The sequence below is a fragment of the Canis aureus genome, chromosome 1, assembly GCF_053574225.1.
Source record: "Canis aureus isolate CA01 chromosome 1, VMU_Caureus_v.1.0, whole genome shotgun sequence".
NCBI classification, from domain to species: Eukaryota; Metazoa; Chordata; class Mammalia; order Carnivora; family Canidae; genus Canis; species Canis aureus.
Window position 1 is genome coordinate 9,635,691 of NC_135611.1, and position 25,363 is coordinate 9,661,053.

Below are 25,363 nucleotides of genomic sequence, written 5' to 3' on the forward strand. Positions count from 1 at the left end.
CTTTAAAAAACGAACTTTATCAGGTCTGCACTGTCCACTAGTGGCAAGAGATAGTAACTGCACATTTCTTTTAAAATTCAATTTAAAACCCATTCTACCTTCAATATTATCTTTCTCAATCAAATTTAGAGACCACTATATTATAAGGGCAAATACATAGAAACTCTAAACATAATATTTTTGTGTTGTGAACTATTTTCCCTGTATAACATTAATTTACTGTCTTTGGTCAGACTCAGAGACATCATGTTCAGTTAGGTACCTGGGAATATAAATACTAGGATCCATATATAAATGTATGTGTATGTGTACACACACATACATTGTGTGTGTGTATATTATATATATGATTTATATATGTGATGTACATATTTATATATATGATATATATATATATATATATATATATATATATATAAACCTAAAGTTTGAGCTAGAAACAAAACAACTCTGACAATCTAACATGAACATATAAAGAAGAGGTAAACTTTATGTAGCAAAGCCTTAATTATCTAACTTACCCCTCATTGAGAAATATTCTCAAACAGTCTGTAGCTCTCGCTGAAATTGCCTTTGTTAATAAATGATTTTTAAGCAGGAAATATTTGCTCTAAAATATTAGGAAAAGCTCTCCCTCCTTTTATTTATTTATTTTTTTTTTTTAAATTTTTTATTTATTTATGATAGTCACAGAGAGAGAGAGAGAGGCAGAGACACAGGCAGAGGGAGAAGCAGGCTCCATGAACCAGGAGCCCGACGTGGGATTCGATCCCGGGTCTCCAGGATCGCGCCCTGGGCCAAAGGCAGGCGCCAAACCGCTGCGCCACCCAGGGATCCCTCTCCCTCCTTTTAAATCTCAGTGGTCCAATGTGTTAACATCTGACTATTTCTGAACCAGTGCATGATAATTACGACACTCGACATCAGAATGCTTGCATATGACTCAGAAGTCAGGCATATGCTTCAAACAAGGTTCCTCATGGGATTTCAGCAAACTTAAGTTAATGACTCTAGGGCACCTGGGTGGCTCAGTGGCTGAGCATCTGCTTTTGGCCCAAGTGGTGATCTTGGGGTCCTGGAATCGAGTCCCACATCAGGCCCCCTTCCCTCATCAGGGAGCCTGCTTCTCCCTCTGCCTGTGTCTCTGCCCCTCTTTCTGTGTCTCTCATGAATAAATAAATAAAATATTTTTTAAAAAGTTAATGACTCTAAACTTTACCACCTGCTGGAAACAAACCTGAAGCATCATTAATGTGGATTTCATAAACAAAGAGATGTATTACTTACCAATTTTTTTTTTAAATGGATGTAATAGTGTTTTTGATTAAAGCACAGTTACATAACTGATTACTTACCTTCTTTAGACAGCTGGTCAAGGTACATATGATCTGTAGGCATGTGCGTGTGTCTGTGTGTGTGTATATGTACAGATATAATGTAAAACATATAGTATATAATTAATGTAATACACATATAAATACACATACATATATATACACCCCAACTAAATGTTGACTCATTTGAAGCTTTTGGCTTATTATTTTGTTAGGATTTTTCTTTTCTTTGCTCATTATTCTATCCCACATGCTTACCTGGAGCAATGCTTTGGTGCACACAAAACGTACAATTAATATTGTTTAAACAATGATATTAATAAATCATTGAAATGGGAAAGGTTCGTGACAGCATTTTATTGATGAAAATGCAAAGGGAAAGTATAAAGGCAAGTAGCTGATCCTGAATAGCCATACAGTCAATATTAAAAGAACTTAGGTGCACTTGAGATATATTGATATTTTCAGACTGCTACCTAAACGAGTAAAGTAAAATTGTTTATTATAAGTGCTAGGATATAATGACTCTTTAGCAGTCCCCTCACATGAGCCTGACATAGAAAGTTAATTGTGTCACGTTCATTAAAAACATACATTATTTAGAACAAGATTTCTTATGAGTTGAGTTTGACTAAGTTCACATGGACATGTCAGCTAAAATATCCCTCTGATGGAGGAAATTCAATTTTTTTAACCTTTCCTCTTGTTTATAGAGCTTTCTGCCCATGAGGTTACATATCTGAACAGAGAAAACTGTCAGTTTCATTTCTTCCTCTACATTGTATGCCTTCATACCTCTTTCAGATTTTTTGGCTTTGATTCTTTCAGTTCTTCATACTTCCATTTCCACACAGACAAAGCTGACTCCAGTCGTTCTATTTCTTTTTCCAAAGATGAACGCATTCTAAATAAAGAATTAAGAGCAAAAGAGTCTTACAATTTAAAAATAATTTTAGGAACACATTCAATTTTTGATTACCTATTTTCCTTATCTTTATACTCGTATATGACCATTATAATCACAAAAAAACTTTTCTAGCTAAAAAATTATAAATGATGAGTAAAACTTGGTTTAGTTTTTTATTCTGTTAATTAGTATTAGAGTAAGTTAAGCATTTTTAATTTTCCTTTGCCAGTATCAAAATATTTGAGTTTCTGCCAGCTTTCTCCTCTATTATTCATGCCTTTCTCTCATTCTCTTATTCATATTGTTTCCTTATTTAGGAGGATATATATATATATTTCTAATTTTAACATGGCTTTTATCAACTTCATATTGTGACTATATATAAATAAAGAAATCATCCTTTGATATGAAAGAGAATGCTAAGGAGTCCACATAAGAATTTAAGAAATCAATCATTTACTGGAGATATAAAAATACTTTTTAAAAATATTTGCAATTTTGTTTTAATGAAAAAATTTCACTTGGATCTTTATTTTAAATAATTGGATTAATTTATCCATTTCTACAACAAATGACAGAATTAGAATTGAAATCTGGTCTTTTAATATCTTCAATTATTGATTTTTTTTTGTATGCCCATATGTCTATCAGAGTGATTCACTGAAAATAATTGTTTACTTCTGGTTGTAATTAGCATATATTGACCTTTGCAGATGGCCAATCTTCATCTGTGTGGTGCATCAGATTACTGTTAAAAAATGTAGTGTTTTTTCTACTTCCACTGACAGAGTTGCTTTATTCAATCCTTGCTTCTAGGTTTTGACAATAGGATATTAGCAGATATGACAGACCCAGATGTTTGAAAAGAATCTGTGTGGTTGGGCTTCTTGTCTCATGTCTCAGCCATCATTGTGAAAAGTTTCCCCGAGGAATTGCTGTCCCCAAATAAAAACATAAAGCAGATCTGAGCCCAACCTTACCATGGAGACAAACCCAGCTGGCCCACCTTTTTTGTCCATATGGGCAAAATAAATAATTGTTTTAGGCCACTGAATTTTATGGTGTGTGTGTGTGTGTGTGTGTGTGTGTGTGTGTGCGCGCGCACGCTCGGGTTGTTTTATTGTATTTTTTTCTGCAGCAAATATAACTGATATAGAAAATGATACTTAAAAGGGGGATGCTAGAGGAAAAATGGTGATAAAGCATAAGCAGCTGGAAAAAAAATGGTGATATGTGTTATTTGGTGGTGAAAGACATGATGAAATCATCACTTGCAGTGATTTGGAAAATGGAAAATGTGCCTGACACCATCAATGGAATGCTAGTGGGCACCATGTGGCTGAGCCTTCAAAAATGTTTATGCAACTGGTTTTACCTTCTTGTATTTTGGCCACAGCAATGGGAAGTACATAGCAATGTGGACTCACTGCTCCCAGTGGGAGTATGAGAGACAGGGATCATAACCAGCCTCCCCTGCAGAGCCTCGTCTGGATCAAGCAGCCTTTAGTTGGCTCACAGACTCCAGCTGAATAAAGTCTGATTGTTGTATACCACTGAGATTTTGTGGTTGTTAGTTACAACCTTATTGTAATTAACCAGTATACACACTTGGGTCTATTTCAGTGATAATATCAGTAGAAGTTTCTTAGAAACATGTTCATAGACCTAGAAGATGCATCCAGAATCAAAATTGAATGAAGTTTACATATTTATGAGAAATATGAATCTTCCATAGCAATACTGTGAAAATAATTCAAAATAGAATTAGGTCATAAATATATTAGTTTAATCCAATCAGTGGATAAGTAGCTTATTAAAAAGTTATATAATTATATTTGCATGAACCATTGAGAACATGTGAGCATTAGCTAAGGTTTAACCTCAGAAGACTCAGGTTGCAAAAACACCAACACCATTTATTAGGCTATAATTTTGAATCCCCTATTAACAGCAAATACATTAAAATTAACAAACAAAAGGGCTTGATATGAAAGTCTAGGTCCTATGAACACTGCCTATGAATGTCTACAGCTCCAGATAACAACTTCAGCCCAAAATCCTTATAGATAAGCAGACCCAGCCAGTTAATGACATCCAAGTTACTTTCCAAGATATTATTTTTATCTTGTGACTATGGTTAGGATTTCAAGAATGAGATTAAGTATAGAAATAATGAACAAATTGCCAAATACTAATGTTTGGTGTCACACTTAAACAGAACATGAAAAAAATCACTGTACATTAAAATATGTTATATATTTGGCATTTGGATAATTTTAAGGTTTTCAAATGATAAGTCATATTTGAATATTTAAGAGAAATTGAGTATTGACTTAGACTTGTAATTTCAGTTGCAAAAATAAGAAAATTTCACTAAATTTGTAACTTCACTGGAATGTTTAAGAATCACTGTACTCTTAATTTACTAGAGTTGCATGAGTAGAACATGGGAATCTCTATTTTTGTCAGGGATTGAAAATTTTAAAAAGGAAAAGGAATATAGTAAATAAAGTGATTTTATTAAAGGATACTAATTAACTACATTTGTGTAATAAGCATACATGGATAAATTATCTCAAAATTAGTAGAATAATATAAAATTTACTTGAAAAATTGAGAAAAGTCTACACTTTAAAATTTAGGATCATACATGTTCAGAAATCACCATCAGTTCTTAACATTGCAGTTTAAAAGATCAAATGATAATGTTAGCAAAAAGGCTCACATTACAGTAAAAATGATTTATTATTATTGTAGAATAAATGTTGATTCTTAAAAATGTCATAAAAAGTATTGGGGTAAATATTCTTTCAGAATTTTATAAGAGGTTCAAGAAGAGTACTGCAAACTATATATTAATTAAGCTTTTAATCTTAATTATACAGAAACATAGAAATATTCTAAAGATAGATTTATATCTAGATTACACCTAGACCTAGAATTAGTCAAAACCAGTTCATAAAATAAAAATAATATAATTTTGCCCAAATGTGTTATAAGGAAATAGATTCTTATGCCTTATTTAAGACATATTAGTAATATTTATAATATAGTATTATTTATCTCTTCATGTATGCATCTTAAATATAATAACTAATATTTATTAGTTTACTGAAATAAAATTATGTGTTTTTATTACATAAGATGGTATAATCTAGTCTAAGGAGTGAAAGGAAAGGCAATTCATAAACATGTATTTAATGATATAGCGATGCTTGGATATTTTTAGCAAATTTATACAACTAAAATATTTTTAGTTGACTCTATGCAAGCAAACATTGAGGACATAAGGACCCTGCACACTTAAATTTATGCAGCAGAGGGCACTCTTTAAATTCTTAATTTCTGGCCTAATCAATTTATTCTATATTTTAGAGGAATTTCCAAAATTACTAACTATGCAGTTAAATTTATAATTGAAATTTAAATTATCATCAGATCATTTGAACTATTAAGGCAAAGAAAAAAACTTATTTTACTCTAAAGAATATTGCATATTTAAAAAATAGTAAGATAAAGTTCAGCCAAAATGTAGTATTTTTAATATGATGATATAAACTTTTAAAGATCTCATTGCTGAAATATATAAAATTTGAAGAACTAAAAGATAAAGTGTAAACCAAAATGATTTTTCTGGAAAGGTATTATTATATTTCTATACAATCCTTTGATAGTTATGATGATCCCACAATAATTGAACATAAAACTTGGACATATATATATAGACAAGAATTTAGCCAAAATATTTTTCAGGGACGAAAATTCCTGAAACACTAATGTTTGGGGATAAAAGTAATCACTTTTGAACTGTGTGAAATTTTATTGTAAAATAACAAGTACTTTCTTAAAGTTCTATCAATATTTGTTTTTGCCAGACAAAAACAAATTAACTTATAATAACATCTAAATATTAATTTTTCTATTAGTCTAAACTGTAGTTAGCATCAAACTATAAATAATAAAAAAGTTTTAAATATGTTTTTAATCAGCAACATATTTGTCATTTTGTGACTCTACTCTCAAGTATTAACAATTATATCCTTAGCATTTTTAGCATCTTTCAGCAAATAGCCAAGCCATATATAATTTAATTAGAAAAGAGATGAATTTTTAAAATACTATGAAACTCAGAAATATCCAAAATGATCAGAGACCAAGACTCTGAGATGATCCAGCCAGGAACAAAGGATTTGCTCTCATGCCACAGAGCTGATCCTATGAAGACCCCACTGCCTGTTGCCTGTCCACTTTCTTGGTATCAAATATGTGTCTAATGAGTAAATATTTCGAATTAGCCAATATAAGTAAAGTAGTAAAGGATATTATTAGCTCAAAGAATCTTTTTGAGGAAACTCTGGGAAGATCCAGAGAAGCAAATGGGGAACCTGCACAGCAAGAAATACCAAAGATGATGCCATAGCAATCTTCCCATCAGTATTTCATTGCAGCCACCATTTAGGTACGGGCATCACAGCATGACCTCAATACCACCAACTCCAGACATGGCGATATTTTCCCTGGAAACCACTGCTGCCTCTTGGATCAAGATGTAGCTACTACCACAGCCTTCCTCCTCACCAGGATAGGTGCTCTCTTTTTCTTGGGGCATTAGCTTTTGCTAAAAAGGCTAGGTGGCTACATCTCAAGAGCTGTTCCTATGTCAAGTGCCTGCACCTTAACCACAAGGGAGACTCAAGTTGAGACTTACTAACAATTTTGTAGTCTATGCAGAAAAACAGACTCCATCTCCTTAAGTAGGGTATTACTCAAACATAAAAGACACTATACAATAAAAACCAATTGCAAAAGTGCACAAAAAGTGGCTTGAAATGGATTAAATATAAGACTGAAACTGTAAAAGTCCTCAAAGAAAACTTAAGGAAAAAGCTCCTGGATATTGGTATTGGCAATATTCTTTTGGACTCAACACCAAAAGCAGAGGCAGCAAAAGCAAAAATAAGCAGAAATAAATCAAACTAAAATGCTTCTGCACAGGAAAAGAAACAACAAAATGAAAAGGCAACCTATAGAAAATATTTGGAAACCATATATCTGATAAGGAAGCCAAAATATATAAGGAACCCACACAACTCAATAGCAAAAATCAAAACCAAAAACACCCCCAAACAAACAAAAATTAAGGATTGAATAAGGTAAACAGTTTTCCAGGAAGACATAAAAAAGGCCAAGTATATGAATAGATGCTTAACATTAGTAATCATCAGGGAAAAGCAAACCCAAACTTCAGTGAGATATTACCTCATTATTTTAGAATGGTCATTACCAAAAACACAAGTGATAACAAGTGTTGGTAAGAGTGTAGTTGAAACGACATTGTTGAGGGGAATGTAAGTTGGTGCAGCCACTGTGGAAAAAAGATATGCAGGCTCCTCAAAAAATTAAAAACAACTGTTGGATGATCTAGCAATCCCACTTCTAGGTATACAGCCTAAGGAAAGGAAACAAATATCTCAAAGAGACCTTCATGTTCACTGCAGCATTATTTGCAAAAGCTGAGATACAGAAGCAATCTAACTGTCCAACTACAAATAAACAGATGCAGAATATGTGAGGGGTGTGTGTGTGTATGTGTGTGTGTGTGTGTGTACACAGTGTAGGACATTACGGGAAGTGAAATAAACCAGATGCAGAAAGACAAATACTACATCATTTCACTTATATGTAGAATCTTAAAAATCTCATAGTAACAGAGAGTAGAATGGTAAATGCCAGGGGCTGGGAAGTGGGGACAGTTCGTAGACATCAGTCAAAGCGTACAAACTCTCAGTTATAAATCCTTCTGGAAACTAAGGTACAGCATGATGATTATAGCTAACAATACCAGACTGTACACTTGAAATTTTCTAAGTGGGTAGATCATAAGAGGTCTCACCACACGCAAAAATTAATAATGGTGTTAAGCGATGGATGTGTTAATTAGCTTGATTGTGGTAATCATTTCACACATATACCAAAACATCACGTGTGCTTGTGGGGATGTGCACAGGGTGACATATGGAACTGCTAAATCACTGTACTGTACTACTGCAAATTAACTAACTGGAATTAAAATAAAAACTTTAGGACACCTGAGTGGCTCAGTTGGTTAAGTATCTGCCTTTGGTTCAGGTCATGATCCCACAGGGTCCTGGAAGCAGCCCCATGTCAGGCTCCCTGCTTCTCCCTCTCCCTCTGCCTGCCTGTCTGCCTGCTTGTGCTCTCTCTCTGTCAAATAAATAAATAAAATCTTTTTAAAAATATAAAATAAATAAAATAAAATAAAATAAAATCTTAAACCAAATTCATCACATTGCTCAACTTAAATACACACAAATTTTATTTCTCATGTATACTTCAATAAAGCTAGAAAAATAAATACATATGTATAAAGGAATACAAATCATAAATTACTTTTTTAAAAAGGCAAAGGTTTACCACATATCCCATTAGTAATAGTGAATAAATAAGTAGGCCTGACTGTGTAATTTATAATAATATTACATTAAATAATATTAACTAGATTTGCATGCCATTTTGTTCATTGGGCTCATTGAAGAATATATATATATATATGTCTCATTTTATCAAGAAAAAACACACCATTTATGAAGCAAAGCAAAATAATATATATATATGTCTCATTTTATCAAGAAAAAACACACCATTTATGAAGCAAAGCAAAATAATTGAAGCATACTACTTTTCTTCCATAGAAAATAGACTAAGAAATAAAATAGTGAGGCGAGGATTAAGGCTCTGCTTAAATGCATGGTGCAAACATTTTCTAAGGGATACAGGTGCCATCTGCAGTTTACTTTGAGAACTGGTTCTAAATGAAAATATTTTTACTTCATCATCTCCTTTACATAAGATCTGACATTGCCAAAATTCCTCTCCCTAAACGTCTAGGTACACCTAGCTCTGTAAGTGGATGAGGTTCCCATCCTCACTTCACATTTTCCACATGGGAAGTCTTTATCTAAGAGATCAAAAATACACAAATTCTCAATACATGAGGAGCTTCTAGATCCCGGAAAATTATTTTCATAAAACTGAATAGTACTCAGAATACAAACAATATAATAAAGTTTATTGTTTTTGATAAGGAGGTTGTCATCAGTGACAATGGTGAAAAGCATCCCCTGAGTTCTCTTGGCTGATTCCTAGACAAGAGAATTTTCCCATTAGCTGGGAACATAGAAAAAATTATATTCACATGTTCTCAACTCCGGCCATCAACTTGCTGATTCCAGGAGGAAGAATTTAAAAGGTTAGACAGATTTATAGCAACAGCATATACTATATCCTTGGGAAACAGTCTCTTGTGATAGAGAAAAGGCTTTTTGATTGCCTCACGTGGACTGCATGCTCATGTTGATTCATGGACACATAACACCCACGGGACTGTTTATTAGAGAGAAGAGTGAAGAGACAAAGTGGAATCAGAGGTCCCTTTCCCCCTTTTTCTCTGGCCCGATTATGGTTTATATATTGAAGTCCCAGAGAGTTGAAGAATTTACTTACTATAGGGATTGGTAATTTATTCCATGGGAGTCAAATATATAAGTGTGCGTCTGTGTGTCTGAGTGGGAGTGTAGAGAGATACACATGCGTGTCATTAAAACTGGCACCGCAGGGAGTTTATACGTAGGAGGGAGCAGCTTCATATGGTCCGTACTACATTATGTCAGTGAAGTAACAGTGTGAGTGGGTGTAAGAGAAGTCTGTAACTACTAAGAAGTTAAACCCTTCAAGAAATAAAACACAGATTTAGAACTTGACTGAGATCTACAGTTCCAGATAAAATTAATTTTTAATATGGGTACAGGCCTAAAAATTAATTCAAATTTTTTCTCCTTTCTACTAATATTGATTGCCTCTATTAGGAATTTGTACTCGATGACAGAATAATAAATATTTATTATATAGACAGGTACATTATTACAATGTATTGTGATTGTATTATCACAATCTACTCATATGGCGAGGTATAGATAAAGCCTCTGAAAAAGGGAATTAGTAGGGCAATACATTTAGAGAGACTAAAGAGAAATTTCTGGTTAACAGATAAAGAATGGCATATCAAGGGCTTATACTATCCATGAAAGGTCTGTGTGCATGTTATCATTATTCCAATCTATTTAAACTAGGAAAATTGAAACCATTATATAACATATAATAATATTTATACCTATTTTTCCCCAAATTTTCCTGCCCATTAAAAGTCTTATAACTAGGTGGAAAAATAATGATTTTCAGATTTGGGGGCCATATTGTAACATGTTTTAAATATTCCGCACAATGCTAATCATTGTCTAAGGTGATTATGAAGGAATAACAAATAAATCATACTGAGTAATTCACACCACTAGCCACTTTCCCAGACAATATTTGTGTTTGATCCTCATAATAATTTGGTGAATAAGGCTGAAGTGATGCTATGTGACTTTTCAGACAAGGTAATTAAAACAGCATTTTTTTTTTTTCTGTGCTTTTAAGATGTTTGCTTTCAATCAAGCCACGGCACTGTGAGGAATCCATGTGGCCAAACGGATAGGACACCTGCAGGTGTTCTGACTAAGACCCCAGGGGGAGAATCAAGATCAAGTGCCAGATATGAGAGTAAGTGAGGAGGCTTCAGATGATTTTGGCCCCCAGCCCTTAAGTCATCTCCAGCCTTGAGCCATCTCAGCTGAAGCCACATGTAGTGAGAGATGAGCTGTCTACACAAAGCATGCTCAAGTTTCAAGAACAGATTATATGGTGACTGTTGTTTCAACACAAACCATCGTGTGGGCAGTGTTGCTATAAACCAAAAGATAACTGGAACATAGGCACCACTATCCATATTTTTACAAAGGAAATAATAGCACAATCTTGGCTAACCCAAAATCATGTAGCTGGATATGTGAGAACCAAGGTAAATATCCAGGTCATCTAATCTCAAGTCTAGCTTTCTTTGCTCTATACCACAAATGATCAATGAATAAAGCACAATTTTCTGCAATCAGTAACTCACAAACTGAGTTGTCCCTTATAAATATTAACATATTTTTCATTTGTAATGATTCACTGATGTCTGCTAATGCTGTAGAAATTTGAAAACCACTGGCTATTCTAGCCATTTACATTAATGATTCAAATATAATTAAGGTGAATTTGCCAGAGACAAGAACAAAGTTATATCAAAAGAATGATAAAAACTAAAAACTAACAAGTTTTAAATTACTTTTCAAAATTCAGAACTTGACTTGTTTTGTCATTGTTTCTGGAGATTTCCTCTGATCCTTTCTTGTCTTTGTCATTTTTGGTCTCTCCTTTGCACTCAAGAGTTCCCTTTAATATTTCTTGCAGGGCTGGTTTAGTGGTCATGAACTCTTTTAGTTTTTGTCTGGAAACTCTTTATCTCTCCTCATATTCTGAATGATAGCCTTGCTGGATATTCTTGGCTGCAGATTCTTATCACTCAGCACTCTGAATATATCGTGCCACTCCCTTCTGGCTTGCCAAGTTTGTTGAGGAATCTCCAGCTAGCCTTATAGGTTTTCCCTAGTAAGTTCAGGACTTCTTATACGTAAGATTTTGATTAACTTGTCATTAATTATTTTTGTAAATAATTGGTAGAATTCACCAATGAAACCATATAGTCTTTGGCTTTTTTGTTTGGGGAGATTTTTGATTTTTAATTCAACTTTCATTCTTGCTACTGGTCAAAAAAGATTTCCTACTTGGAAATCAAGATCAAGATTGGAATCAAGATGCATGATTCAATCTTGGTAACTTGTGCATTTTTAGGAATTATCTGTTTTTTTTTTATTTTCTAAGTCTGTTTATGATAATATGTTATCCCACTCTGTATTTCTGTGGTTATCTCTTGTATTATTTTCTCTTCCATTTCTCATATTGGTTTTTGACTTTCTCTCTCTTTTACTTAGTATATTTAGTTAAAGCATTGTCAATTTTATTTATATTTTTTTAAAAAAACTGGTCATTACTTTCGATGTTATGTTATTATTTGTTCTAGACTCTATTTTATTTCTGATTTTTCTTTGTTATTTTCTTCCTCTACTAAATTTCAGCTAAGTTCATTCTTTTTCTAGTTTCTTGTGGTGTAGTGTGATTTATTAAACTTTTTTTAAAAGATTTCATTTGTTAATTCACGAGAGACACAGAGAGAGTGGCAGAGACATAGGCAGAGGGAGAAGCCAGCTCCCTGTGGGGAGCCTGTCCGGACACCCCAGGATCACACCAGAGCTGAAGGCAGACACTCAACCGCTGAGCCACCTAGGCGTCTTGAACTTTTTTTCTTAATACAAGCATTTATAACATAAATTTCACTCTAACATCTGCTTTTGCTACATTTCACAGGTTTTACAATATTGTGTTTTCTTTCTCCTGTGTTTTGAGACATATTTTGACTTGCTGTTGGATTTCTCATTTGGCCCACAGCCTGTGCAGTAGTGTGTGTATTTAATACTTACATATTAAATATTTAATATTTTAAACATTCAAAAATGAATACATATCAAATGTTTTTTTAAAATATTAGTACTTAATGACTAAGCATAGGTAAAATACATTATCAAATGGCCAGTTTGCTAGACTTAATTCAGTAAGTTTGAAAAATCAGACTTGGTTAAGGGAGACAATGATTCGCACTTACTCTCTTTCTTTCCATAAAATTTTTTGGAAGTCATCCAGATGCACTTGCAAAGCTGAAATTTCAGACACTTCATTCTCCAAAGGCAGGTTTATTGCTTGCAGTCTTAATGCAGATTTCAGTGTACAGTTTTCAGTACCACCATTCTTGAATGAATCAGGGCTGTTAAGATTCAGTTTCATCTCCTCATTTAACCTTAACTGGTCAATAATCAAATCTTCCTGAAAAGAAAAAAATATAAAACAACTATTGTTAATTTTTTAAATCTAGTGCAGAAAACACATGAAGAAAACATATTTTGGAGAGGAAATAAATATTATGATTCACCATCCAATTACTATTTTCATTTATCAGTCTGTAATTGAGACATATGACTGAACTTTAACTTGCATTCCTTAAGCCTTTTTTTTTCCTTCTATGTTCTACATTATAGTGAAATACATTTCAGTCTATGAAAACTTTTTTATTTACAATGGAATCTAGGTTATATCTACCATAAATCCCATACATAATAGAAAGGTTTAAATTTTTAGATTGAATCATAGAAGAGCAAGATATCATGCTCTATATTTTTAGAGGTGGAATTAGAAAGGAGTAACAATATAAACTGATATTATTTAAAGAAATAAAATGAATTCCTAAGGTTTCTGAAAGTATGTTCCATGGGTTGTTAATAGTATTTACCAGGTTAAAGAAAATGGATAAATAAGGTTACAAACTGCTATATTAGATAAAGCTTCTAAAAAGTTTATTTTGTGCAGAATTCTTAAAAACTTCAAGACTCTAAGAATATCAAGAAATTCCACGAGTGGATAATGTGAAGCATTTCCTAAAGGTATTTGCCTATAGTACCCATTTTACAGGAATTAATCATGAAGCCAAAGTCCCAAACCTTTGTATGAAACCTACTGTATGAACAATTTATTATTATTGTCATAATGAGGGTAAATGGAGAGAAATCTCTCTAAATATTTTCTTTTCACATAAAAATGCTAATTTTTGCTAAAAATATTACTAAGATCAGTAATATGGGCTATTGAACTCTGTCTCTTCCCAAAAACTGGTATGTTGAAGTCTTAGCCTGCCCCCAGTACCTTAGAATGATACTGAATTGGGTACAGTGTCTTTAAAGAAGTCATTAAGTTAAAATGAGGTTAATATGGTAGGCCTAGAGATAGTGTCTTTACAAGGAAATTTGAAGATAACCACACACAAAGAAAAGACCATGTGAAGACACAAGGAAAAGGTGGCCATCTGTAAGCCAAGAAGAGGCCTCAGAAGAAACCAAACCTGCTGACACCTTCATCTCACATTCCTAAACCTCTAGAACTATCAGAAAATAGATTTCTGTTGCTGAAGCCACTCAGATCTGTGGTACCTAGGTATGGCAGCCCAAGCAAGCAAATGCAGTCACCACTGGGTTTGTCATTTTCTCTTTCCTCCCCATTACTGTATACTGCATTCAAACCCACACATAATCTCTGGATTCCTCTGTGGAGCTTTTTTCTTACCTTACTGTATGTGTTGTCTTTTGTAGGAAATTCTCTTTTCACCAGATACTCTCTGATAGACTTACATGTTTGTGAAGCAATTTGAAATTGGTCTCCTTGTGCAGAGGACACTTCCATGAAGCTGGGATGCTTCAGGTCCTGGGTAGTTTCTAACACCTTTTGGTGTGGCAAACTCTGTTTCTTTTTCAATTCGCTCAATTCTTTCATTGTCATCTCTAATTTTATTCTGAGCTGTCTTCCTTCCTCCCTGGCACTGTTCCTTTCAGCCCGAACTTTGCTCCACTTTTCTCTCCAATTAGCAGTGCAGTCTGACCACCACCGCATGGTCTTCTCCATCTGGGCAGCTCTGGCCTTGACTTCTTCAAGCTCCCGCAGGCGAAGCTCTTCACAAATATTCCATTCATTGGTATTGCACGAGTGTGCACAGAAGTTGTGAGCAGCATGTGATTGCAGCCCCTGAAGTGGCAAACAGGAATGACAAGTGTCCCTAGGGGAGGAATCAGGGGCTACGATGTCACAAGGTGGTTTTACTGATGACTGCTGCATCTGGAAGATTTGTGTTTCTTCAATTAACCGATGGATGGAATCTAAATTCATATTTACCTTTTTGGGTCTAAAAAAAGAGAACATAATTAACATTTTAGTTTCCATTGCAATGGAATGAGCAAGACCTATATTACAAAAAGAAGGTGGATGAAAACAATATATCTTTCAATATTACATATTTTCTTTTCCACTATAACTAAAAATACAGAAGAACTTATGTATTTGTAATTATCCTCAAAGAAACAGAAATTGCTCATATTAAATTTGGCCAAATGAATACAAATACAAATATAAAGATACAATCGGGAATAGCATATGACATGAATAATTCATTTTAGCAAATCCAATTCTTTTTAGGTAATATTTACTGTAATCTGTATTGTCCCTTAACTACTCAGGGATCCTCTTTTCCCTGCTAAATCAAGCACAACCCATTTAAGTGGAAGGCGGAATCTATTGATCTCCAGGTCCCTTTTCTAATCCCAGGGGCTAAATCCTAATTGGTCTAACTCTTTCATGGTGGCCTACATGTCATTGACCATGCATTAGCATAGGATCAGGTTCCGGCTGAGATTTGAGGGAAAATTTGTTGGGAAAGTTTCCCAACTATAAAACAAAAAAATCACAAAGTGAGAAACTCTTTCCCTCTGCTTTCTTCCTGCCTAAACAAAGACATGATTCTGGAAGAAGGCAAGTGTAACAGCCACCTGATAATACTTAAAATAATGGAACAGAAAGAGGAAAAGGGCTTGATTTAATGATTGAACTGTGGCATGAAATCTCTGGTTATCGTACCATGTGAGAATGGTTACCTAACTTTATTTAAGGTGTGATTGTTGAAGTTTCTGTCACTCCCAGTTCAAAGTGACATTAGATTGATACATGAATTACTTTCATCCCATGGTTAATATTATGATAAATTCTAAAAAAAAAAATATTGTGAATAAGACATGGTTTTTGTCTTAAAGATTTTGGAGTTCAGTGGGAGACAAGCACATGAAAATTAAAAGTACATATTCACACTATAAAAGTATAGTTATTTACTCAATCAATCTTTTTTTAGTATATATTATGTGTCAAATCAGTGCTAGGTTGCTACGGTATGTAGGAAGCTCTGTAAGAAGCACTGCTCAAGGAGCGATGAACTGTCTCCTAGAAATGAAAAGACTTCCCAGCATAGATAACAATGTTATCAAAGTTTCATAGCTTTCATGTTATCATAGTTTCAAAGCTTTATAAAGGAATTACAAGCAGCTTCCCATATATATAACACAGACAAATTAATTGGTCAAAGCAGACCTACTTATCAGTATGTACACCCATTACTTTATTCAATATTGCAACATAGCCATATTGATGACAGCAAGTAGAATTTTTTTAATAAATGCTTAAAACATGCAGGTTAATCTATAAATTAATAAAGTTCTGAGGTCGTATAATATTACCCATTTTTATTATCAAATAAGATTTATTGGTATAAATAATATTTAATGTACATGACATTAATTCCTCTCATTGTTTTATTTGCTTTTATATAACTATATAAAACAGATCATAAACTGTCTCCTTATGAGCCATCCATTTAATCAACTGAAGGGGTGTCATTAAACTAACAACTTACAAAATAAGTCTTTTTTTTTGTTTTTTTTATTATTTTAGAGAGAAAGTATGAGCTGGGGGAGGGGCAGAGTAAGAAGGAGTGAGATAATTCTCAGACTCCCCACTGAGTGTGGAGCCCAGCATAGGGCTTGATCCCAGGACCCTGAGATCATGACCTGAGTCAAAATCAAGAGTCAGCTGCTTAACAAGCTGAGTCATCCAGGAACCCCCAGCATAAGTCTTTATATGGTAAGAAAAAAAGTATATAATATTAAATGTATATCACTTTCAAGTTGTAAGTAAAAAACACATTTTAACACGTGTTCTGTAGAGGTGCCAAACCAATTCACTTTCTATTATAATACTTATAATAATATAGATTCATGGTTGTAATTATTTTTGTTAGCATTGGTATATGTCCAAGCACATTTGAATTACTGCTGATTTGGAGCAATTGTTCCCTACATTTACTGCAATTCAGAGGGCAATGATAATATAGCTGACCAAATTTCTTGGACCATTACTAAACCAAGATCAATATTAAAAAAGAAAATAAAGAACTCTTAGAAGCAATATTTTATGTATATGTTCACATATCATATATATACATATATATATACACATATATATGTATTTGTTATTCACTATTTAAAGATATTTCTGATATTTTTTGGCTGGAATTCCAAAATAAAGACAGGAAAGTTATTTCAGCATATTAAATTTAAATTTATCCTTGCCATTTTTCAAAATAAATCAGTACCATAAAATTGTAATGTCTTTAAAAATGTCTCATTAATTTTTATTTCACTAGTGTTTTGAAGAGTCTATAATTGGATTCTGGTACATGGAGACCTTGCTTACCAATTAACTATGTATTTTTTCACATCTGACTAAACAAAATTGAGTTGGGTTTAATCATTCAGTCCTTGAACTTGAATAGTTTTTCCTGTTCTAAAGTGTTTCTCAAGCAAGTGTAAATGGGGATATTGAATCCTTATGTGTATCTACTGAGGCACTCATTTTCCCTATACATATGTGCATGCTCCTCATGTTTTATTTCAATAACTGTGAAAGTATTTGTCAGTGGTTGTAGTACAAAGCCTTTGATGCATGAGGAAATATCTTAATGGTATGGACTCTTTGGTCTCTTACACGCAATTTTGCATTGTCCTTACTGCAAAAAGGAGTGAGGGAGCACAAGGAAACTTTTGAAGGTGGTGGATATGTTTATTACTTTGATCATGGTAATGGGCTCACAGGTGCATGCCTATGTTCTAACTCATCAAATGATATACATTAAATATGTGCAATAATTTGTATTAATCACATCTCAATAAAGCTATTAAAAATGTTCATACAACCCGGTTACCCTGATGACTACAAGTATTTTTAATGTTGTACATTACCAAATAAATGAAAAATGATGGGTCTACTCTGTATAAATAATATTGCTAAGCATTATTTTTCACTAAAGATAAGTTTAATGTATAAGACATTGAGTTCCAGATTCTATTGATTCAAACTCTGATTCTGCTTCCCACATAGATGATCTTGGACAAATTATATAAATTTGTCAAAATACCTTTGACTCATTATCCTTATCTGTAAGAGAAGACAGAAATATTGTACTTCAGTTAGTTCTTCTGACCAGAAAGTGGAAAAAATGCCTGCAAACTGGCTGGCCCAGGGATCCCTGGATGGCGCAGCGGTTTGGCGCCTGCCTTTGGCCCAGGGCGTGATCCTGGAGACCCGGGATCGAATCCCATATCGGGCTCCCGGTGCATGGAGCCTGCTTCTCCCTCTGCCTATGTCTCTGCCTCTCTCTCTCTCTCTCTGTGACTATCATACATAAATAAAAATTAAAAAAAAAAAAAAAACTGGCTGGCCCAGGCTGTCTCTTAGGCAAAGTGACAGTTTTCCTCAGTGCTATACAAGTCACCAATATGTAAAAAAAAAAAAAAAAGTCACCAATATGTCACTTTGGACTACTGCATAATTTTTTTTCAGTTTCTTTTCTCTCTTTGGAAAGAGAGGTGGTATATTTATTTTTTTTTTAATTTTTTTTTAATTTTTATTTATTTACTCATGATAGTCACAGAGAGAGAGAGAGGCAGAGACACAGGCAGAGGGAGAAGCAGGCTCCATGCACCGGGAGCCTGACGTGGGATTCGATCCCGGGGCTCCAGGATCGCGCCCTGGGCCAAAGGCAGGCGCCAAACCGCTGCGCCACCCAGGGATCCCGAGAGGTGGTATATTTAAAAAACAGAGATAGCAACAGATAAATGAAATTTACCAAAAAAGCTCTTAATTTCATGTAATAAAGGTTATAATCAATTTATATATCATATTCACATTATTCAGTGAAATATTCAGTGCTACTATTATCTCCATCCTAGAGATGAAGAAATCAGGGCTTAGGGATCTAATGTAAACAGCCCAAGTCATACATGTAAAAGGGGTCAGCAGAGCTTGGGAATTAAGGAAATTTGAACCCAGAGCCACTGCCCCCCCCCCCCCATATCAACAGTCTACAACTTCGAAACACCTATGTTCGCTACAGTAACATCATCTTTTAGGTTATTGCAGAAACATATTTGGCAGATTTCCATTTTGGTTATGTTTATGATCCAATATCTCCCATTAAATCACATCCCAATTAGTCAAGTGATCCTGATATTGTGCTTTGAGTTTAATCTCATTATAGATTAAAGAAACTGCAAGTTTGGGGCTTGTAAATCCCTGCAGCCTCCTCTCTGTCATCCTGCTTCCGTGATCCACGCTTCAGTAATGCTGATGTCCATTCCCTGCACAAACCTCCCCTAATTTTCTCCTTGGAGCAATCACATTGCTACTCAAGAGACTCTTGCCTCTCTCCACATGCTCACCTCTGCTCGGTTTCTCAACCTTTGGGTATCAGTTAGTGAGACCTATGCTTGATTGACTCTCCTCCATCCCTAACCGGCCTGACATCAGAGCAGGAAGTTTACATTTGGCTTCCTCTGTTGATAGTGAACAATATACACACAGATTCTGCGATCCTGGGAACTTGTTAACACCCAAAAGTAATACATAAAACTAACATCCACAAATTTTAACTCGCTTTGAAAGAAATAAACAGTGTATTGTGATTCCACACATAATATATGCTTAAAGAAGTCTCTCTGGGAGAACCTGGGTGGCTCAGTGGTTGAGCATCTGCCTTTGGCTCAAGTCATGATCCTGGGGTCCTGGGATCGAGTTTCCCACCAGGCTCCCAATGGGGAGCCTGCTTCTCCTTCTGCCTATGTCTCTGCCTCTCTCTGTGTGTCTCTCATGAATAAGTAAATAAAATCTTAAAAAAAAGTCTCTCTGAAGTGACAGACGTCTCATGTATTATCTGAAGAATGAGGTGGACCAGAAATAAAAGCATTTTTGGCAGAAGTTGTACTATCAGGGCAGAATAAAAAAGGGTCCAGAGGGATTTTTGTTTTATTGTTTATACTTATTTATTTCCATTAATCTATAGGAAAAGAATTCTAAATGAAATCCTTCTTGGATTTTTTTCCCCCTAAGAAGCACAGGACCACTAACGCATGCACAGTAATGTTAATAAAAGCCATAAGCAAAAAGTAAATAGATTAATATAGATTCAAAACATAAAGCTAAGGAACAGTTATTCCTTCATATATGATGCCATATACTCTGATAAAAAGCAAAAAAGAAAAATCAGATTTTAATACTTAGGAAAGTAAAACACCACATTGTATTTTAAAATGTGGCCTGTCACACATGCACAAGTGATTATATAACAAAAATATGTATACTGTATGGGTCTAAAGCAGAAAAAAAATAATTTTAGAAAGTTTTGCAAGAGAACACTAAACATGAACTGTGAGACAGCAGTTGTAACAGAAAAAGGAGAGTGAACAATTACAGCAAAAGGCAAGATCACACCACTGCAGTCAAGCTCAGGTTCTGTCCATGGGTAAGTATTTTAGAAATCCATACACTGTGGCAGTTATTTGTCTATATTTGTTGACATAAATGCAAAATTTTGGAACCAGATAGAGGCAGGAAATACTTGCACAAAAAGGCAGCTAAATATTATAAAATAAATTTGTATGTTATTTAAAGCTTGGATACTTTTCTTTCCCCCCAAGTCCTCATAGTATAAGCATAATTGAAAACATTTAAGACACAAATATTTGTTTGCTAACAGTCATTATCAAATTATAAACTGCATTATCTGATCAATTAGAAATTGATTTTAAAGAATTGGCATGGAATTCATATGATAAGCCCCATCCTGCTCTTAGAGACTCTTCCCTGCTTCCTAAGTCTTTAGCCTCCTACTCTTCACCCTGTTGCTGAAGCCATGTGTGATGCCTTATCTTTACTCTAGGTTTTCAGTAAAAAATGATTTGAGGAAAGTAATATATTTCTTAGATAATGCTCAATGATAAAAAAAATTAACTCCATTTCTTTTTTAAAAAATCTATTTCAGAATAATCTCTCCATATCATATCTTTTTTTTCCCTCCAAATTCCTGGTTTAATAAGGACTTGTTTATTTGAGAAAAAAGGGTCCCAAACATCAGGCTGTTCACAAAAATAACCCACAGTATCAACTTTAGAATACAAATCTTAAGACTATTACACTAATTATTTTTCTAGAGGATGCATTTGACGTGCCAACTCTCATTCACAAAAATACATTGTTACATTTGTGTTGAACAGCCCCACATAGCATTCTTATGTGGGGTATAACACACATACCTCTAACTCAAAGCTGCTCTCAGGTGCTACTCAACTAATGCGATTGCCTTTGCAGTTAGGGAAGCAACTACTGAGCTCATGTATGAATGGAAAGAACTGTACTCCCTACATAACAAGAGATTATTTTGGAGACAGTTGATAAAAACCACACATCCTTTTTATTGTTAAGTCACAAAGAGGTATCAAAATTAAAAGTAAAAATTACAGGGTAAGACTTACCATAACTACTAGGAACGTCAAAGGAAGTGAAAATGGGACTAGGTGCAGGGCGATATGAATTAATGAACATGGGAAGGATAAGGATGGGGAGAACAGTGAGCATGTGCTGAAGGGGAGAGGATCTGGTGAAAATTTTGATATTAAACAAGTGCCTAGGTAAAGAAATAATGGGACAAGATTTCTAAACCCCGCTATGTGCTTAAGAGTCATCATTCTCGCCATTGGCACTGTCTCTGTCATCCTCTCCTTCCTCAGCCTCTTTTTCATCATCCTTGATCAACTCCAGCTGGTCATCCCCCCGATCTTCATTGTCACCATCATCCAGTAGGTCCCCCTCCTCAGCAGAATCATCTGCACCCCCCTCAGACTCCATCGTCACATTAGTCTCATCTTTCTTCAGGGAGCTGTTGTTCTGCTCCTCTTCTGAGTTACCATTCATACATTCATACTCCTTGTTTGCTCTGTTCTTTCTCATTTTTTTCCAGGCTTTCCAGTAGAGAATCCACTTTTTGTTTTATCTGGGTCAACTCCTTCTTAATGGTTTGAAGGTCATCTCCTTTCAACTTTCCAGACTTGGAAGAAGATCCTCGCTGTCCACTCTTAGAATTGAAGCCACTTTTGCCCCTTTGTGAGATGTTTCCTGATACACGCTGGCGTTTTGAGGAGGAGGGTGTACACATGCTGGGTAACTGTACATCCTGACATAATAATCTCGAAGAAAGTCATAGTCCAAATCAAAAGAGGAACAGTACATCTCCGCTGCAGATCGTTTCACACCTGCTTTTCCTCGGTTCACTTTTGGCTCTGCAGCCAGATTATTATCTAAAACCTGGCCAGCAATCATTCTGCCATCCTCTCCTGCCACAGCAGCCTGGACACTTCTCTCATTAACATACTGAACAAAGGCAAAGCCTTCATGAACAGAGCAACCCACAATTTTGCCGTATTCTGAGAAGATTGCCTCCACATCAGATTTCTTGACCACAAGAGTATTGAGATTCCCAATGAATACATGGGAGATCATGGAGCAAGGATCTGTCTTGTTGGCAACATTGTTGGCCATTGTCTTTGATGGTAAGGTTCCTCACAAAGCCGAAAATGTAGCTGAAGATCAAAAAAATCTCACAGGAGTGAGGAGAGAGAAGGGATTTGATTCTGAATCTCCCACTCCCGGGTTCTACTGGAGAAGCCAACTGCTGCTCGAGGGCAACAATGCGGCCGTCACCTCCACATCATACCTTGATGTCTTTATTACCATTCCCAGACAATTGCCATGTTTTCTACATGGCTTTAAGAAGAAAACAAAAACAAATAAAAACCATTAAGAAAACACTACATTTAAAACAAAAACCTTATTGGTTTGACATAGAAAGTGATCAGTTTTACTTCTTCAGAATATGAATAGAGGAATAAAGAAAGATCCAAAATCCACAATCCATTTCCGTTTTATAAAGTGCCAATGTATCATCTGTAATGAAGCTTAGAAAATTTCTTTTTTCTGGCAGGCTGATCATGTTGAAGCTCTTATAATGCTTTGCCTGCCAATTACCAATTTAGGTTTAGATCATTTAGAATTTCTTGGACGATATAATATAATTTAACTACTCTTATGTAGAGCTTAAGGTATCAATCAGGTTCAAGTAAGTTCTGTTTTAAAATATTCCTGAAATGTCTCACCAGTTGAACAAATATTGCAACATAAAGATATTTTCCCTAAGATTTGAGTTTACAGCTTAAATATATTTCTTCTAACAATATATACAAAACCTATGTTACTTATTACCTATTTGCATGGGAGCTTGACACTCGTTGAATTCCTTGGCATTTCCTAATATTTATGTTTAAATTTCAAGGTTTCAGTGAACAAAACCACAAATGATCCCAATTTTCTCATGCAATCTAATCCAACTTAATAGTGCCAAATAAATAAACCAAAATATCTGTTGAGACCTTACGCCAAAAATGAAATTAGTATTAGCTGTGGAACTAGAAAGCCCTGTTGAATCTAATTTTCATATGAGGATAATCTTGCTACTATTTCCAGGTGGCTAACAGTCAGAGTGCACATTTTGTTGGAAAGAGCACTGAAAAAATGTGGTTAAGTCAAAGATCCTATCACTTTCCAAAGTTAGACAGGTGACCCTGAAGCTGGAATATGTATCACTATGTAAATATCATTTTGTATAATTTCATGAAAATTAAAGAATGTAGAGGGCAATGTAACTATGTCCATAAATATTAGTTTAAAAGAAATCAAAATAAAATCCCAAAGAACAAATAGCCAATAACTCAAAATTATGCTTATTATTAATTTATAATGTGAAGGTGAATTACCCTATAAAATATAGGGTATATATTTTAGGATATAAATATAGGGTATATATAATATATATATATATATATATATATTCCTATACCATATATATATATATATAAAATATATATAATTCCTATAACGGTTCCACAACAAACCAGGTAGTGCTGAAACAGAGCAGTTATGCTTTCCATTTTTTGTTATTGAAAATCTGTTTCTTTGTTAAAATTACACATTTTTTGAAATATTGGATCAATCAACTATTTTCCAATATTTATGTCCACTTCAGAGTTTGAAACCACCAACTATTCCAGTTTCCCTATGCATTTCCTAAGCAAAATTCCTTCATCATTTACCCCATTCACACTTGCTCCTAAAGAATGTATGAGGTTAAGTCAGAAATTCTTCATAGGTCTGGTTACACTTTGCATTGAACAAGAGAAAGCCCTTTCCTGTCAGTATGATTCAGTAATATTTTCTCACACCCATTTGATGGAATGTGCATCGCTGCCAACTACTCTGTGTTAGCTGACTGGAAAGTTTTCACAGGCTTAATAATGAAGTTTGGAGAATACAGTCCAAATGATTGTCATGTTTACTTTTGAAATGCAGTTATAAAACTTTTTAATAAAAAAAACCTATTCTTAAAGTCTGTTTCATTTCCCCAATTGTACATTCTTTACATTAATAATCCAAATTGGTTAAAATTTATCCCACATCAAACAGCAATACAAAAATCTGGAATCAGAAGCAGAAATGTCATAATGTATGTAGATTTTTGTAAGCCCTACCTATGTATAATATTTCTAAATACTTTACTTCATGTACTCTACTTCTTACTAAAGCAAAGCAATACTGCTATAAAATCATGCAAGATATTATTTGTTAAGCTTTATCTCTTATGTATGATCTGGCATTTAATTTTCAGAGTAAAGAGCTATGACCATATTGGTGACAGAGATTAAAATGTATCCTTTGAATTATAAATCAGATTTTTAAAAGTCTTTAAAAAGCTCAACTCCCCCAAATCACAAGATTACTGGTTCATTAAAAGTTATAGAGAACATCTAGAAGAGATGGGGCAAGGTAGTTGTTTTTCTGGACAAGAACAGATTTGAGAAACCCACATTCCAGAGTTTAAGAGGCAACTTGGAAGCCCTCATATTTATAGCTACTCCCTGTCAGTGGCTACTGAGGGCCTGTTTCCAAAATATTTGCCAGAGTAATCTTCAGAAGTTTCAAATACACCCCCAAGAGGTTGTGTAAGATTGTCATCTTTGGTTTAAGATTTTATTATTTAATTGAGAGAGAGCATGTGCCTATGTAGGAGCAGGGGGGAGGGATAAAGGGTGAAGCAGACTCCCCGCTGAGGAGGGAGCCAGACATGGGGCTCGATCCCAGGATCCCAAGATCACAACCTGAGCTGAAGGCAGATACTTAATAGACTAAGTCACCCAGGTGCCTTGTCATCCCTGCCTTGATGGTCAAATAAAGCAATGTTCTAAACATAGAAGTTAGT

General features: G+C 34.5%; 1 protein-coding gene and 1 pseudogene across 5 annotated transcripts in view; both read right to left on the bottom strand.

Moving 5' to 3' along the window:
* CCDC102B (coiled-coil domain containing 102B) overlaps window positions 1-25,363 on the bottom strand; it is a 132,810-nt gene that overhangs the window by 77,880 nt on the left and 29,567 nt on the right. For all 5 annotated transcript variants that reach the window (XM_077886054.1, XM_077885879.1, XM_077885839.1 and 2 more), the window contains 3 exons: window positions 14,413-15,025; window positions 12,905-13,122; window positions 2,130-2,238 (listed from right to left, as the gene is read on the bottom strand). In XM_077886054.1, coding sequence (XP_077742180.1) covers window positions 2,130-2,238; window positions 12,905-13,122; window positions 14,413-15,025 — 940 coding nt within the window. The remainder of the gene's footprint in view (window positions 1-2,129; window positions 2,239-12,904; window positions 13,123-14,412; window positions 15,026-25,363) is intronic.
* On the bottom strand, window positions 21,715-22,614 carry LOC144323935 (heterogeneous nuclear ribonucleoprotein C pseudogene; annotated as a pseudogene).